At 32.3% G+C, this 16,473-nt stretch overlaps 2 protein-coding genes across 2 annotated transcripts; one reads left to right on the forward strand and one right to left on the reverse strand.

Annotated features, from left to right (window-relative positions):
• Positions 1–8,335: 8,335 nt before the first annotated feature.
• LOC125073165 lies at positions 8,336–9,187 on the reverse strand. The gene is made up of 2 exons (XM_047683883.1): positions 8,932–9,187; positions 8,336–8,748 (listed from the first exon to the last, which is right to left on the reverse strand). Exons 1-2 carry the CDS (start codon positions 9,089–9,091, stop codon positions 8,360–8,362), a joined length of 549 nt encoding a protein of 182 aa, XP_047539839.1. The 5' UTR covers positions 9,092–9,187; the 3' UTR covers positions 8,336–8,359.
• A 413-nt stretch (positions 9,188–9,600) lies between these two features.
• LOC125073098 (serine/threonine-protein phosphatase PP2A 65 kDa regulatory subunit) lies at positions 9,601–15,849 on the forward strand. Its single transcript, XM_047683794.1, has 6 exons — positions 9,601–9,968; positions 11,718–11,952; positions 13,000–13,186; positions 14,258–14,412; positions 14,613–14,730; positions 14,814–15,849. Exons 1-6 carry the CDS (start codon positions 9,743–9,745, stop codon positions 15,663–15,665), a joined length of 1,773 nt encoding a protein of 590 aa, XP_047539750.1. The 5' UTR covers positions 9,601–9,742; the 3' UTR covers positions 15,666–15,849.
• The last annotated feature ends 624 nt before the right edge of the window (positions 15,850–16,473 follow it).

The following is a 16,473-nucleotide window of genomic DNA, read 5'->3' on the forward strand; positions in this document are numbered from 1 at the left end:
AACATTAGCTTGTGTGTCCCGTCCTTAGCCAAAATGCCTATTATTTTTTAATGGCATTGGTTGGCGGACGAGCGTATGGGCCACCTGATGGTAAATGGTCACCACCTGCGCTGTAAGACATATCAACCATTCCTTACATCACCTATGCGCCTCCAACCTTGGAAACTAAGATGTTATATCCCTTGTGCCTGTGTTTACACTGGCTCACTCACCCTTCTAACCGAAACACTCCAAAACAGAGTACTGTTATTTGACGGTAGAATATCTGATGAGTGGGTGGTACCTACCCAGACAGGCTTACACAAAGCCCTACCACCAAGTAAAGCCTAGGTATGCTATAATTAAAGCATTGGTACTTTCCTGCAAAAACACGAAAACTTTGGTCGCAATGGTTTAATTCTTAAAGCATCCTTAAAATTCCATTGTCTTTGATATGTAAAAATCTTCGTCTCATTTTCCCAATGGATGATAAATTTGCCATCAAGCATGTAATAATCTGTCAAGACTAACAAATGATCGGGTAACGTTGAAAAAAGCCGCTTTTAAAAATATCACAACACGATTTTCCTTTTAATGTACGTAAGTAAGGGAACCATAAATTCCCATAAAGGCAAGACACTTTTTTCACATTATTTTCCACGTTCCAATACGATGCTAAAATTATGCTTTCAAGCCCATCTTCTACTATACATTCGTATAATTAATAATGTAGGCCCAGTATAATTATAGAATAGTTCACGGCTGAATTTAGGGAAAAGCATTCAGGCAGGGCCCAGGGCATACAGACCGCGCCTCCACAAGATAAGCTATAGATTTCTTAAAAAACATTTCATTTCCAACGAAAAATCTCTTTAATATAGTATTAATGTGAATTTAATATAATACAAGTATCATTATTTTCATTATCTATAGATCTCTTCACTCAAATAGGCCTAATTTTAAATTATCGGTAAATATATTTTTTGTCATCAATAGGGGGACCGGCACATGTGCCAGACCTGCCAACCTGATGGCAAATGGTGAACACGGTCAATAAAACATTGTTACTATAAGAAATATTAATAATTTCTGATAAACAAATAATATTATATGTTTACCTTTGTTTTTAAGTTTTACGTGTAGTTTAATGTGGAGGAATGCACTTAATTAATCAGACCTAACTATGTTTATTAATAGAATATAGTTATTTCTGCAGCAAGTTATGAAATAACCCATACATAAATATGATAAAAAAAGCGATTGAATAATCAATTACACGGTTGATAAAAGTTGATACATATTAGTTTACATAACATATTTCTAGAATCTCGTAGAAATCTGTGACTTAAAAATCAAATTAAATGATGACTAGTCTCGAGATAATTCTCGATCCTCTGCCGTTGTAATTTGAGATCAATTCAATCTCCAGATTTTAACGCTTAACATGACTAAAGAGTTCATTTCCAGATTAAAGAATCAGCCAATGTAAAGACGGACGCAAGATACTCAACAAATAACCTCCTTTGATGGATTGATAAGTATGATTAAGGAGTTAACATTTTCAAATTATTTGTCATATTAAATTATCACAAAGTAACGGCGCTCTTAAATACTCGTCGTTTTTACTAGCAACATCTAGTTGTCGTAAAATTAATTACTAGAAGATGCCACTGTTTCATTTTAGACATCAAATGTAGATGAGAAACGAAGCAATGTAACATGGGATTATGTTTACTTAAGAATATCCTAGCTTTGATCTTCAGACTGACCACATTCTTGAATTCAAACGAGCATTCATTTGTGAACATGCTGTGCCCTTGTCTTCGTTTGTATCAATTTAAAACATACGATTAAAATATCGCTTGTAGTTAATGTCATTCAAGTCTCGGTGAAAATATTATGTTTGTTTGGAATTTATATCATCATATAATTGTTAAGTAAAAAAGAACGAATTAGTTACAAATCTTGTATACCGTTTTTTATTTGTTACGTCTTTTTTTGTTTAATTTTAAAAATATACATAAAGCAAACGACATTGACGATCATTAATTTTCGTACTTTTATTTTCAAAAAAAGAACACAATAACAGTTCAGACACAATAACAGTTTTATTATATGTAAAGTTACTCGCGCCTCAATTAGTACATCGAAGTTAGATTTACGTTCCGAGTCGAGCTAAGGAATAAGAAACTGTATTACAATTGTTTTGGACACAATTTATATTGTCACAGAATAGTTTTCAATCATAGTATTATATACGACATTTGTCTTAGCCTTTTAAAAGGTCTGATTAAAACAAGACTATTCAGCGAAGCTTCAATCATAATTAGATTTGACAAGAAACTGTTTTTGCAATTCTATCCGTTTCAATTGATTAAACAAACTTAATAAAAAGTTCATCTACACGACTTATAGACATATTTAACAAATTAAATATCAAATTAAAACCGCATATTTAAAGCTACCGATAAATTAGTTGGATATAGATAGCCTAATGAGATATCTACCCAATATTTCCTTATAATAATAAAAACGAACTAACTGAAACACAGTTCAGGAACAATTATCTGATATCAGTGATAAAACGAAATTACTTATAATAATAAGTTTTAAATACTACAAGTATTTAAAATTTTAGTATGTTCACGTGAATAAGACATTCGTAAATAATGTCGAAATATCGAGCTCCATCAAATAAAAATAAAAAAACATAGTATAAAATCCCGTTTTAAGTACGTAGTAATAAAAATACATGGTTATTTTTATTTAATTTAAAATCTTATAAAGAAATTACTTATGTCCGTTATGGACTTTAAAATAACTTCACCAAGAGTAGTTGTTTAAATTTTATTGATTTTAACTAATTTAGAAAAAAAATCTTAAATTCTATGGTTGTAGATGTCATAACTACATACCAATAGGCAGCCGGTTGGTCAGTCCTTTGAATAAAAATCAAATAATAACCATTTAATTTTAGTTTAGTAAATTTTTTACCTTTATTAATCGAGCATTTTGAAACAAACCATGATGAAATCTATCGATTTTTTAAATTCCGTAAACCGTAAATTTTCCACCGAAACTATTTTATCTTAGTAAACAGCTAGCCGTCTATAACAAAAGTAATGTGTCCGAATGTATGGAACTCTTGTTTTATGTACTATTAAGGCATTAACCTTGATTTTCTCATATTGGGGCGTGAATTTAAGAGTTTTGTTTACAGAAAGTTTGTAATTCAGCACAATAGATAGAGTTTATATGTACCTACGTTATGTGTGACAAAGGGCTTAATGGTTCTAATGGCGCGTAATTCAGTTCAGAAATATTATAACTCTGTGCCTAATTGTTTAATATTTATCTGTGGTCTGTAAACAATGGCCTTCGTTGAATGTAAATAATTAAGTAGGTAAAATATGATTGTTTCCAAATTACTAATGTTCGTGTTTTTCACCTCCAGTTAAACTTAAAATTGTTTATTTGCTCTAATAACGGATAATATAATTATAATTATCATCTCAAAATAAATATTGTTATTTTTATTATGGCCCTGCTAAGATATTGTAATACCTACCAACTTAAAACTTTTAATAAAATATTACGTAAGCATCATGTTCGCAGGACGAAATAAAAAGATTATCTTTACTAATATGATAAATACGAAAGTAACTCTCTCTGTCTGTCTGTTGCTCTTTCAGAGCCAAATCACCGAATCGAATTTGATAGAATTTGGTATGACGTAAACTTGAACTCCGAGTAAGAATATAGGCTACTTTTATGCCTAACACTACGACTAACCCCTAAAACCCGAGCGAAGCCGCGAGCTACATCTAGTAAAATAAAATAGAATAGTAACAATTTATTCGTATGATTAATAATTTGTATTAAAGGAAATTATTACGGAAATGTTATATCAGTTTTCAATTATTGAATGTCTATACACTATAAAGGGAATTAATAAAAATAATCAACTCAGTAAATAGAACGCAAGTGTTAAGGCCGCAGAAAACAATATCGGGACATGATTCCAAAAAATACAGACGACAAGTTAGTATCGGTTACGTTAATGGGTCGACGGGTAACGCCATCTGGTGAAACCGACACGCTCTTATTGTTCACAGAGTATAATGAAGTTTTTTTTTTTTGCTGTAATATCGAGAAAAATTTTTAGTCTATGAAATATACTTTGTAAGGTATATAAAATTCTAAACTTCTTTTGTTACTTGAAAATCATCATATATGCTTTATAAAAAATAATACTTTTATAAATTATTATTATTATATTTATATTATGATCTTTAATATAATTTGGCAAACTTAGCTTTTTACAGCCATTCCTTACATTCCTTCCGAAAGACAACAATAGTATTTTTTTCTGTTTAGCGGTAAAATAAAGTGGGTTATGTCTACCAAGGCAAACGTGCAAAGCTCTACCACCAAGTTATTTTACATATAAATAGTTTATGACAAATTTCTATCCGAAAAAATGCATCAGAACAAAGTCGTGTGTTAAAACTAGTGTATATAATGTAGGTATATTCAGCATATCCGTATGTTAAAAATAACGTTTAAACATAGTCTAATACACTTATTACCAACCTTGCTATATATTTAAATATATATTTTAAAATTCCATAATAACTAAAAAAAAAAAAAAAATATAAATAAAAAGTAATCCACAGACAAAGATTATTTTCTGAAAATATACACTTTTAGCTCAGTATTTATGATAACGAATCCCGTGAATAAGACAATTGAAATAATACTCATCTCAAACGAAATTTATTATATCAAAAGCACTGAGGGCTAACCAACCGTGTTCTGCGAGTCTAATGTACGCGACGGGGTCCGCGCTGCGTGATGTCGATCACTTTATCCAAGAAGTTCGTATATATTATGTTGAAAATAAATTTTGGTAAAGCGTGAGTAGCAAATATATTAAGTCTCAATAAATACACTTTGAGGAATCGAATTCGGGTACATTTGTATTTATCAAATCAAATAAAATCAAATTCCTTTATTCAATATCAATAAGTAAGTATAATAGAAGCATTATTTAGTGTCAAATTAAACACTAGCACCAGTTCGAATAAGAAAATACCTGAGAAAGATATAGAGAATACTGGTGAAAGAAACTCAGCGAGTCCCTGTTTTTTGTCAATTTGTTATTATTTACATGTTATCAAAAAGGAATAGCCCGGAAACGATCGTGTTATTCCCAAGCTAAAACCTATGCAAGACCGGATTATGATAAGTACATCAGCTTACAGTTACAGTTTTCACATTTGGTGTTCTAAATTTTACAATTTTATTTTATTTATTTATTATTTAGCTTAAACCAGTGTACTGCTTCAGAGATGGCATTGTTTACATCACACTGTACCTCATTTCGTCATACCATACCTGCTTTCTGTTATTTTAAAAGCTAAGGAGATATCATCAGCAAACAATACTATATCTTGTTTTCTCCCAACAAGAAAGGGCAAGACATTTATGAATATGAGGAATAGAGAAGGTCCAAAAATTTATCATTGAAGAACCCTCATTCCAACTGAGACCCCAGGAGACCTTATTCCTTTGTGATAAAGTTTCCTGACCAGAAGTTCATGTTGAACATATATGTACATACTTAATGTACTCTTATAATATATATGAATATAATAAATATACTATTGACATTGTAAAAATATCTAATACAATAGGAGATTTTATGATCGTAGACATTAGTACCTTTGCCTAAAGCGTATTAGCGACGGCTACAACTAAAATGATGCTCCTTTAGATATCTAAGGGTCTCCCCACATTTATTCGATGCGGATTCGTTTTAAATTGATCAGAAAAAGTTGCAGTCAGAAAAAAAACGTCCACGATATAAGGGTGTCAATAAAACCGTTCTCATTGACTTGATTTGTTCTCGTCGACTGCAAGCTATCGATACTTCTCCGATTACATGTTAACAGCCGTCGAGACAAACGTTTGGCTTAATAGGAGTACTTAGGAGATGGGCAGTCAGTGTAAGCCGATTCCACGTCGATACAGGATGTAGGATGTACAAAGGTTACATTCAATAATATGTCTACAGTATACTTACTTAACATCCAATTAAAATATGCTTAATTATAACAAACCTTCATTTAAATTCACGGTTAATATGTTTGGGTCAAGGGCTTGCGCCCGTCTGGGTAGGTACCACCCACTCATCAGATATTCTACCGCAAAACAGCAGTACTCAGTATTGTTGTGTTCCGGTTTGAAGGGTGCATGAGCCAGTGTAACTACAGGCACAAGGGACGTAACATCGTTGGCATAGTTTCCAAGGTTGGTGGCGCATTGGTGGTGTAAGGAATGGTTAATATTTCTTACAGCGCCATTGTCTATGGGCGGTGGTGACCACTTACCATCAGGTGGTCCATTTGCTTCGTCCGCATGCCGATATCATAAAAAAAAAATCTTGCAATTAACTTTTACACTAATTACTAGTTCTAGTCCGGTTGAGTTTGTTTTGCCAACACTATTAATAGTAGTAAAAATATTATCAAGTATACCTAAATATGTATTATAATTGTTAATTTTTAAAATTACCGTCAATTTAAGGTTTTTATGTTATTTCATTGAATGTGTTTTGGATTGCGTATTTATTCTATGATGAAAAATAATTACCTACACAACGACGGGTAAGATCTTTGTTGTGCGTAGTGTAAATACTTTATGAAATAACAATTTGTATGTATACCTATATAAACCTATCTAGATAAATTAATATTATAAATGCGAAAGTAACTCTGTCTGTTACCTGTTCACGCTTAAACCTCTGAACGATGAGATGAAATTTAATATGGAAATAGTTTGAGTCCCGGGTAAGGTATTATAGGTATAGTTATAGTAGGTATATTAGGTATATTAAGTAAGTATAACATAGACTATTTTATTTATTTTATTTTATTTCACATTCAAAAGTCCAATACTTTTAAAATGAGTAATTTACCTGAAAAGGAGGGCTTTTCAGATTGTATGCTATAGGTAAAGCTTAATAAATTTCGCGCAGGTAAAGCCGCAGGTTCAACTAGTTTAATAATAAATATCAAAACAAATTTACTTATCGCTCGACATCATTTTGACATCTTACATCTGTTAATTAAATTAGTAATTATTTTACTACGGAATACGGAACACTAAAAATGGCGCGTACAATACCTTCATTGTTGTCTCCAAGGTCAAAGACCTAAAATCAAAAGACAAATATAATTTCGAGAGAGGGAAAGAGCACTTCTTCACCCGACATAAATATTTTGTACGCACATTAACGTTGAGCCTATAGAGGAATAATATTATTATGTTTGTTTTATTTTGAGAATTATATCAAATGTAATACAGCATAAGCACTTAGATCAGTGTACTTGAATAAGCGCCAAGCGCACTTCTAATTAAGAAAAGAGTAGACGAGGCCTAAGGCTAGCAATGCGTCATAAACATATTTTTACTTTTTAAAAACGACTGAACAATCTCTGCAGTCGCCATTTTTTTAAAGCTTTCGCATAGTAATATAAAATATGCTTTTAAAAAATCCATCATATCGAGATTATAATTGTTATACATCACCATTAATAATCAAGACTTTTACTTTTTTTTTAGACATAGGTAGACATAGGTAGCCCTCAGTTCAATGGAAAAATAAATAATTTTATTTATTTATTATATATTTTATTGATTTTATTAATAATATTTATTATTTAATACTTTAAAAAAAATGTATTATAATTCTCATCTCTAATTATTGATTACGTTTAATTTATATTTTTAATACTAATGCCGTTACCAAATTGTATTTCTCTCAACTTTGAAATATTTGTGATGAATTACAGCTTATGTGATGACTGTTATATTATATGCACAACTTAAAACTTAGTTTATTTAAACTTATTTATTAGAAAAAAATTAATGTCGGTTAATTTAGTCCTATAAATAATCTATGTCAAAAATGTAATTCGTTTCTCTTTGTACTTCATCCCAGTATTAAGCTCTTGACGATTTTCAAAACATTTCATCCAGGAAATGTCGGTCGGTGCACAGCCAAATTGAATATAAAATGCAGCTGACGAAAGCAATACCGAGATTTTACGCTACTCGAGAATGAAATCTCTATTCTTAAATTGGTCGCTGTGACCGAACTAAATCTGGTAATGGTAATATCCGTCTAAACGTAATACAAACTTGTTTGTTCAAAAGCAGAGGCATTACCTTGATAAGTATTAAAATAATTAATAATTATTATTATACATATTAAGCTTTTGATTAATGGATACCAATAAGTTTACAAGACACAACATGATCGAATAACAAACAACAAAAAAAAACTCAATAATTTCGGTGATTATTTTATTCACAGCTAGGAGAATTGAATACGGAAGATTTTATAGGCACAGTATTCCATAAGAGCAAGAAACAGTGGATAAGCGACTTTTTGACCAATTTGAGGAGTAAAAAAATATGCAACAGCTCCCGCACCAGCCGTATACCATCCCCAAACCCTATCATTCTGTTGAGAATAAACACACAATGATACAATATTGCATGCTATCATTAAATTTCCTAAATGTGGATTGTCGTTTCCTGCCAACGCCATCACGAATGGAATCAAACCAGAGACGAGATGGATGGTACTTAAACTTTGGTCGCCACGGTATAAATCTGCCATTAGACAAGGCAGTGCTAAATATCGACTAGCGCTGTAACTGATGACATAGGCTGTTCTGAAATCATTATTAAATCTGCCGCCTGAAAAAAAAGTATTATATTTCTTTATACACACGCGACTGTTATAATTCACTATTACAAAATGTAATTATCAGCTGTGTAGGAAAACAGTATAAAGTATCACATTATAATATTACAATTTATATATGTAATTTCACGCTATCTATGTATTTCTCATATATTTTGCTTGTTAAAAAGCCTTACTTTGGAAGTGCAAGAATCCCAATATTCCATGTACGAAAAAATTGGCATGCATCCCCGGGTGTGAATAACTTTTGGCATGTACACGCCCTAAACTTTGTCCGGCTACACAACATAACACAATGTGTGCAATAGATGTATTAAGATCATCTTCTTCTCCCATAATATGTAATTCATTTAAATAAAATTATAAATACTTATCTAAAAATCTCAAAAGGAATAACGTTATTGACAAAAGGGCTTAGTCATTTTAAAAACACTGGCCATTTTATTACAGGCATTGTAAAAAGTTCCGTGTACAGTTGAAATGATTATAAAGTGATTTAAATTTAATAATTCTTATGTATTTTTTTCATGGATAAATTATTATAAATTAAACTTACAAATTTATAAAAAATATAGTTAATAGTACAGTTTAATCAATCTTATTTTTTCATATGAATAAAGCATTAGTAAACGATATTATAGTTTTATAAAAATCAAAAAGAACTTTTGCTAGTATGCACCAGCCACAAATACAAATCTAATAAATAAATAATATGTTATGTTAAGCTAAGGCTCTGATATTATTATTTATAACTATTATAAATTTATTATTATATTTAATTTTTACATTCCAATGAGTTACGTTTTGAATTTTTAGTAGGCAACACTAGAATCCAGATCAAAGCATAGACAAAGCCAATTCTAAACTAAAGGCTTCCATTTTGCTGCTAAATGCGTAAGAATTTCCAAAAAAATAACGTCTCAAATTGGTGTGTACAAACGTGAATACAAAGTCAATTCTTAAAAACGCAGTGAATAACAGTTGAGGATGGCGGCTAGCGACTCCGGGACGGATGACTCACTTTATCCCATTGCAGTACTAATTGACGAGTTAAAAAATGAAGATGTTCAACTGAGATTGAATTCTATCAAAAAGCTGTCGACAATAGCACTCGCTTTGGGCGTGGAGCGAACCAGGTCTGAACTCATCCCTTTCCTGACAGAGACCATATACGATGAAGATGAAGTGCTTCTTGCTCTCGCTGAACAACTAGGTAAGCTTTTATCTTTAATTTCAGCGTATTACTATTTATCTCCATTTGTTAATCAATGCTCTGTATAGTATGATAGTTAATGCTTTTCTCTTATTAAATAACTAAATATACAATATTTTCAAATTATTTGGATTTGTATTTTGAGAATTTAAGAATTTATTAAACAGGAAAAGGTTATGTTAAAATTTTTTTTTACAAATTATTCTTAAATAGTTTGTAAATACGAATTCAACCTTCAAGCAGTTTTATTTTTATTTAAATAACGTAAAATTGTAAACATTAGGTAATATTCAAATAATTTGTTCTTGTGTGGTTGACTAAATCTATAGTAAATTGATAATTTATTGTGATCTGTAATTTAATTGCAATTTTAAAGTTTAAAGAATCGTTCAAATTATATTTTCGTTGTTTTAAGTAATTTTAACTTTTAATATATTTTATACTACCAAAATTAGACAATTTTGGTGAATCGTTCTATTTCCATGGATACAGTAACTGAAGTTATATTAGCTTTATTTTTTCAACAAAGAGTTATATAAACTTGAAATTGATTATCTAAATTAGCAAAATTGTCTTTTATTACTAGTTAGTAGGGGTTTGTACAAGTCACTAATCAGATAAGCTACTGCCAAACAGCAATTCTTAATATTTTTGTGTTCTAATTTGATGGACGAGTGAGCCAGTGTAAATGCAGGCTCAAGGGACATAACATTTTAGCTTTCAAGGTTAGTGGCATTAGGTTAGATGTAAGGAACCATTAATATTTCTTAGAGCAAAGGTCTAAGAGTGGTGGTGACCTCTCTCTACCAGGTGACCCATTTGCCTGTTCTGGCTATTACATTACAAATTAGAACAAAACGTTTTTATTTATTCATCTGTAAAAAGCATTTAATTTGTTCAGTATCTTTGAAATATCAAACAATAGATGTATTTTTAATCTAGTTACTGTCTTGCTGGATACAAAGATAAATTTATTACTCTATACCAACACAATTAAATGACATATTTGTCAATAATATCTCCCAATTAACTATAAGCCAACTGATTTTAGTTGATAACATAATATGTAACACTTATATATCATTCACATTAACTTACTTTACATTTATGTATATCTTAATGTCTTTAACATATTTTATAATCTATAAATATATATATATATATATACATACATATATCTTTATACTATGCATCATATCAGTCTGTCATGCATATTATATATGATGACAAATACTAAATAATGATTCCCTATGAGTTTGTAATTATTATGCCTCATTAAAGAAAAATGTACAGGTTCTAGAAAGTTCAGTTGAATTAAATATTGTGCAAGAAACGAAATATTGAAAATGTCATATAAATTAATTTGATTAAATTTTTAAATGTAACACAATATAAGTCATATATAATAAATAGGCAAAGACCAACCAGCTTGGAGCCTTTTTCTCCTATGTTTATCAACAGTTTTTGTTATAAGCTTAGTATACACATGTAGGTTTCCTCACTATGTTTTCACTTGATAACAAAAACAAGATCAATTTTTGATTCCTATTTAAATCTGCAATCATAAGTCTTCATCCTTTAATCTTTCTGTTACAATTTTTGTCAAAGCAATATATAAAAAATAACATGAGTATGATTACTGTTGTAAAAGTTATTTGCTATTTTCAAAACAAATCTTGAATCAATCTAAACAACAGCATATTTAAGACAAGGACTTATAATTAAATATATTATCTGTTTAATCCTAAGGAAACTTCATTAACCTGGTTGGAGGCTGTGAATATGCTCACGTCTTACTGTCACCACTGGAGTCTCTTGCAACAGTTGAAGAGACAGTCGTGCGTGACAAGGCTGTAGCATCATTGAGAGCAGTTTCCGCACATCACTCACCTCAAGCCCTGGAACAGTACTTTGTGCCATTAGTCCAACGTTTAGCTGGCGGTGACTGGTTTACATCAAGGGCATCAGCATGTGGACTTTTCAGGTATTTTTATGTAATTTTTTAATAAGTCAAGGTTTTTATAATCTGTTTTGTATTTACAAGATCTAAATCAAAATGAACAGGGTGCCTAATAATGTGCATATTGTGACAATGCAAATGTTTTTTCACTAAAAAGCTATTTTATTTATTGGTTGAGTGTACAATTATTATTGTATTGCACAAGGGATGGATATAATGCCTTCTTTAGGAAATTCCAAAGGTAGTACATACTATACTGTTGACATAACATTCAAACTTAAACTCAAACTCAAATTCCTTTATTCAGTATAGAAGCATTACACTTTTTATTGATGGTCAAATTAAACACTACCACTGTTTCGGAAAAAGGAACACCCTGAGAAGAACCGGCGAAAGAAACTCAGCGGGTCATTTATTTTTTTTCGTCAAATTAATTATATACATAATTGTATATGAATAGAAACAGCCAGTTTAATTTATACCTTAATGATTGCTTGGCTCCTAGGTTATAGATTGTTCGAATTCTGTTTATAATAAAACATTCATAATAAAATGCTATTCCACCAAACTACTTATAGTATATAATATACTTATAATATTCCGATAACCACTTCACCAACATTTAAAATGACAATTTTAGATCTTGACCAATATTTTATTTATTTACACCACTTTTGAATAAGCTATTATCTGCCATTTATGCTAAGCTGATATCAACAATAGTGGCAAATGTTTGATATAATAACAGACATTGTAAACATTGGTGATATGGCTTAGTGCAATCCCTTCTGTTTAAGTACCACCCAGTCATCACATATTCTATACGGCCACACAGCAATTCTTCTGTTTATTGTGATCTAGTTTTGAAGTGAGTCACAACACTTCCAGTGTGACTATTAGCACTATATATATCCATCTTAGTTCCTAGGTGGCACTTTTTAAAAATAACTTTTCATATATAGCCAATGTTTATGTATGATGGTTAAAACTTACCGTCAGGTGGCCCATTTGGCTGGTGGCACTTGAAATAATAATAGTAAAAAGAACTAATTATATTCTGTATCTTTTTAGCGTATGCTACCCCCGTGTATCGGCACCTGTCAAGGAAGAACTCCGTGGGAACTTCCGCTCGCTGTGTCAAGACGACACGCCGATGGTGCGTCGCGCGGCGGCGTACAAGCTGGGCGAGTTCGCGAGAGTGGTCGAAGTTGAATATGTGAAGAGTGACCTCATACCGATGTTCGTTACTTTGGCTCAGGTAATATCATTTATCTTTATCGTTTAACGAATTTAAGTGATATTGGCTGCTGTACTTTTCAAAGACTGACTCACTTGAGTGTAAAGTAAAGATGCAGTCCCTAAATGCCCACTGCTGGGCTAAGGCCTCTTTTTTTATGACATAGGCTGGCGGAAGTAAATATGGGCCACCTGATCGTAAGTAGTAACTACCGCCCATAGACAATATGGCGCTGTAAGAAATATTAACCACTCCTTACTTCGCCAATGCGCCACCAACCTTGGGAACTAAGATGTTATGTCCCTTGTGCCCTTGAGAAAAAGATTAAGAACAAATTCCGCCATGTTAGCTTTGCTGGATACATAAACGACCGATCCGCAGTCAGCACTTGCAAGTTTGATGTTTTTCTTCACCGCTACTCACGAAATAGTTAAAACCACAAATTAATTAACAATTTCAACAAAGAACATTTAGCTGATTTGTGCCCCTTTTTTTACCAAAAAATTTGCAATTAAGTATTGTCTTTCTTTTGGACAAACTTGCATGTTTTTATTTCCAGGCTAAATCAAATTCGTAATTTTAGGATTAGACATTTTGGGTACTTTGTCGTCTGGATTTTTTTTTTTAATATTATTGTTGCGATTATGTGGTAGGTATCGTACCTAGTTTCTTTCTTGGAAGATTGTTATTGACCATTATTTTCTAGTCTAGTCTACGGTACTCATCTAGTTCTGTGCCTCCTTACTTCACCAAATCGCCTTATTTACCAAATTCCCACACCTTATCTTTACTTTTGTCAATGTGAAATACGAATTCTATGGATATTACTAATACAAAATTCATACATGTTGTGCATGCTGTGCTTGTTATTGTGTATGCTGTATTTACTGTTACAGTTAGTCATGTCACGCACACTAAGGCATCTTGTAAGCACAAACGTCACTTATTCATACTAATGCACGCCAAATATTATAATATTTCACCTTCCACGTTGGACGAGCGCGCCTTTATGAGTGATTAGATTTATATTCCATACTCATTATTTATAAGCTCAACCGATTTTCATATATATGAACTGTTTGGGTATTCTAGGATGAGCAAGACTCAGTGCGCCTGCTGGCAGCGGAGGCCTGCGCCGCCGTGGCCGCGCTGCTGCCGCCCGAGGACATGGAACAGCTTGTGATGCCCACCGTTCGTCTGCGCGCCGAGGACGCTTCCTGGAGGGTGCGCTACATGGTAGCTGAAAAGTAAGTCATCTTATGTGCATATATTACTGTTTAAAACCTAGACATAGGAATATTTTATCTTTCTCAAATGTATAGAGTCCAAAAATGACGCACTGCTACGCAAAGGCCTCGTTTTCTATCAAGGATTAGGCTTTGGGATATGATACATGGAGCCAATGAACTTAGTCTTCAAATTAATTAATTGTAACCTATTTTGACAGATTTGTTGAGCTCCAACAAGCTGTAGGACTTGAACTGGCACGCACCGACCTCGCACAAATATTCCAAGCACTTCTTAAGGACACTGAAGCTGAAGTACGAGCCGCAGCTGCAGAGAAAGTAAGTTAAAGTTTGTAAAATAAACGAAGTTGCAGTTATAAGAAGTTGTATCAAATTATTGATATATAATACTTTCTTTTCAGGTTAAGGACTTCTGTATGAATCTAGACAAGGCACACCAGGAACAAATCATCATGACTATGATACTGCCACAGATTAAAGATTTGGTCTGCGACCTCAACCAGCATGTGAAATCCGCTCTCGCTTCTATCATAATGGGTCTTAGTCCCATTGTCGGCAGGCAAAACACTATTGAGCACCTTTTACCGTTGTTCCTGACGCAATTGAAAGATGAATGTCCAGAAGTCAGGCTAAACATTATTTCAAACCTTGAATGTGTAAATGAGGTCATTGGTATTCAGCAATTAGTCCAATCACTTCTACCAGCAATCGTTGAACTCGCCGAGGACACAAAATGGCGCGTCCGTCTTGCCATAATTGAACATATGCCACTGTTGGCTGGACAACTTGGCCAGGAATTCTTCGATGAAAAGCTGACTGGTCTTTGTATGTCCTGGCTGATCGACCACGTCTATGCTATCCGTGAAGCTGCTACATTAAACTTAAAGAAATTAGTCGAACAGTACGGAGCAGCATGGGCTGAAACGAATGTAATACCAAAAGTGCTGGCCATGTCGCGTGAACAAAACTATTTACACAGAATGACATATCTATTTTGCATCAATGTCCTCTCAGAAGTTTGCGGGAAAGATATAACGACGCGAGTACTTCTGCCGACTGTCTTATCTATGGCTGATGATAATGTTGCCAACGTTCGGTTCAATGTTGCCAAGACTCTACAAAAAATGGCGCCATACTTAGACCCCGCTGTGATCCAGCCGCAAGTAAAACCGGTTTTGGAGAAGTTGAACGTGGATCCTGATGTTGATGTTAAATATTTCGCTTCAGAAGCAATCGCTGGAATCGCCGGTTAATTTATATTAATCTTTGCAACTTTTCTATTTTGTATTTATTCCAAAAAACGATCGTTATACGAAGCCCTATACCAACTCGTCAAGTTTCATTCCAGTGTTAAAAATCAATAGAGAACACTTCAGGCGGCATTTAATTTGCACACTTTAAAATTGTAAACAAATTTAATATAGATAATAAAAACAATTCTTGTTTTATTTATCACATCAACATCCAGATTTTCCCATAGACAATTTACCGTTTTTAGTAGTTCATATAACGCAATTGAAACAAAACATGTTATGGGTTTAAGTCATTAGGCCTAAAGGCTTTATCTATAAACGTTGTTAGTTAATGATGCGTCTTCTTTCGAATGTCAAATCAATGATGATAGAAAGGAATTAATCAGTGTTTGGCTAAACACCGCCTCAACAACTAAGGCCTCAAGTCTTGAATTGTATCGTAGAGTAAACGTATTTATGTTGCATAAACTCATCTATAAATAAATGAATGTATATCTATATCAGTAAAAATACAAATCGAAAATCGAGAAGTTTTATTTTAGTCCATCTACAAAATATATTAAATTTATTATCAAATTGTACCTTTAATTTGAGAATCCGTATCGTTCATATACATTTCAAAAGCTTTATCACTTTTGCTTTACGCTGGTATTTTGCTAGATCTATTCTAGAAGGCAATTTCTTCCAAGTTAAATTAATATCCAATAATAATTATAGTAAACGTAATAATTAATTTGCTGCTTCAATCCCAAAAATTTTGAACTGATTTTCCCTGCCTGCCCAAGAACTTTTTAGGTATATTTATTAT

The sequence above is a fragment of the Vanessa atalanta genome, chromosome 23 (assembly GCF_905147765.1).
Source record: "Vanessa atalanta chromosome 23, ilVanAtal1.2, whole genome shotgun sequence".
NCBI lineage: Eukaryota > Metazoa > Arthropoda > Insecta > Lepidoptera > Nymphalidae > Vanessa > Vanessa atalanta.

Coding starts and splice junctions, on each gene's coding strand:
- LOC125073165 (XM_047683883.1), bottom strand. CDS start 9,091: ATGGGAGAAGAAGATGATCTTAATACATCTATTGCACACATTGTGTTA. Junction 8,749..8,931: donor GGGATTCTTGCACTTCCAAA/GTAAGGCTTTTT, acceptor CTTTTTTTTCAG/GCGGCAGATTTAATAATGAT.
- LOC125073098 (XM_047683794.1), top strand. CDS start 9,743: ATGGCGGCTAGCGACTCCGGGACGGATGACTCACTTTATCCCATTGCA. Junction 13,187..14,257: donor TGTTCGTTACTTTGGCTCAG/GTAATATCATTT, acceptor TGGGTATTCTAG/GATGAGCAAGACTCAGTGCG. Junction 14,413..14,612: donor CGCTACATGGTAGCTGAAAA/GTAAGTCATCTT, acceptor CTATTTTGACAG/ATTTGTTGAGCTCCAACAAG.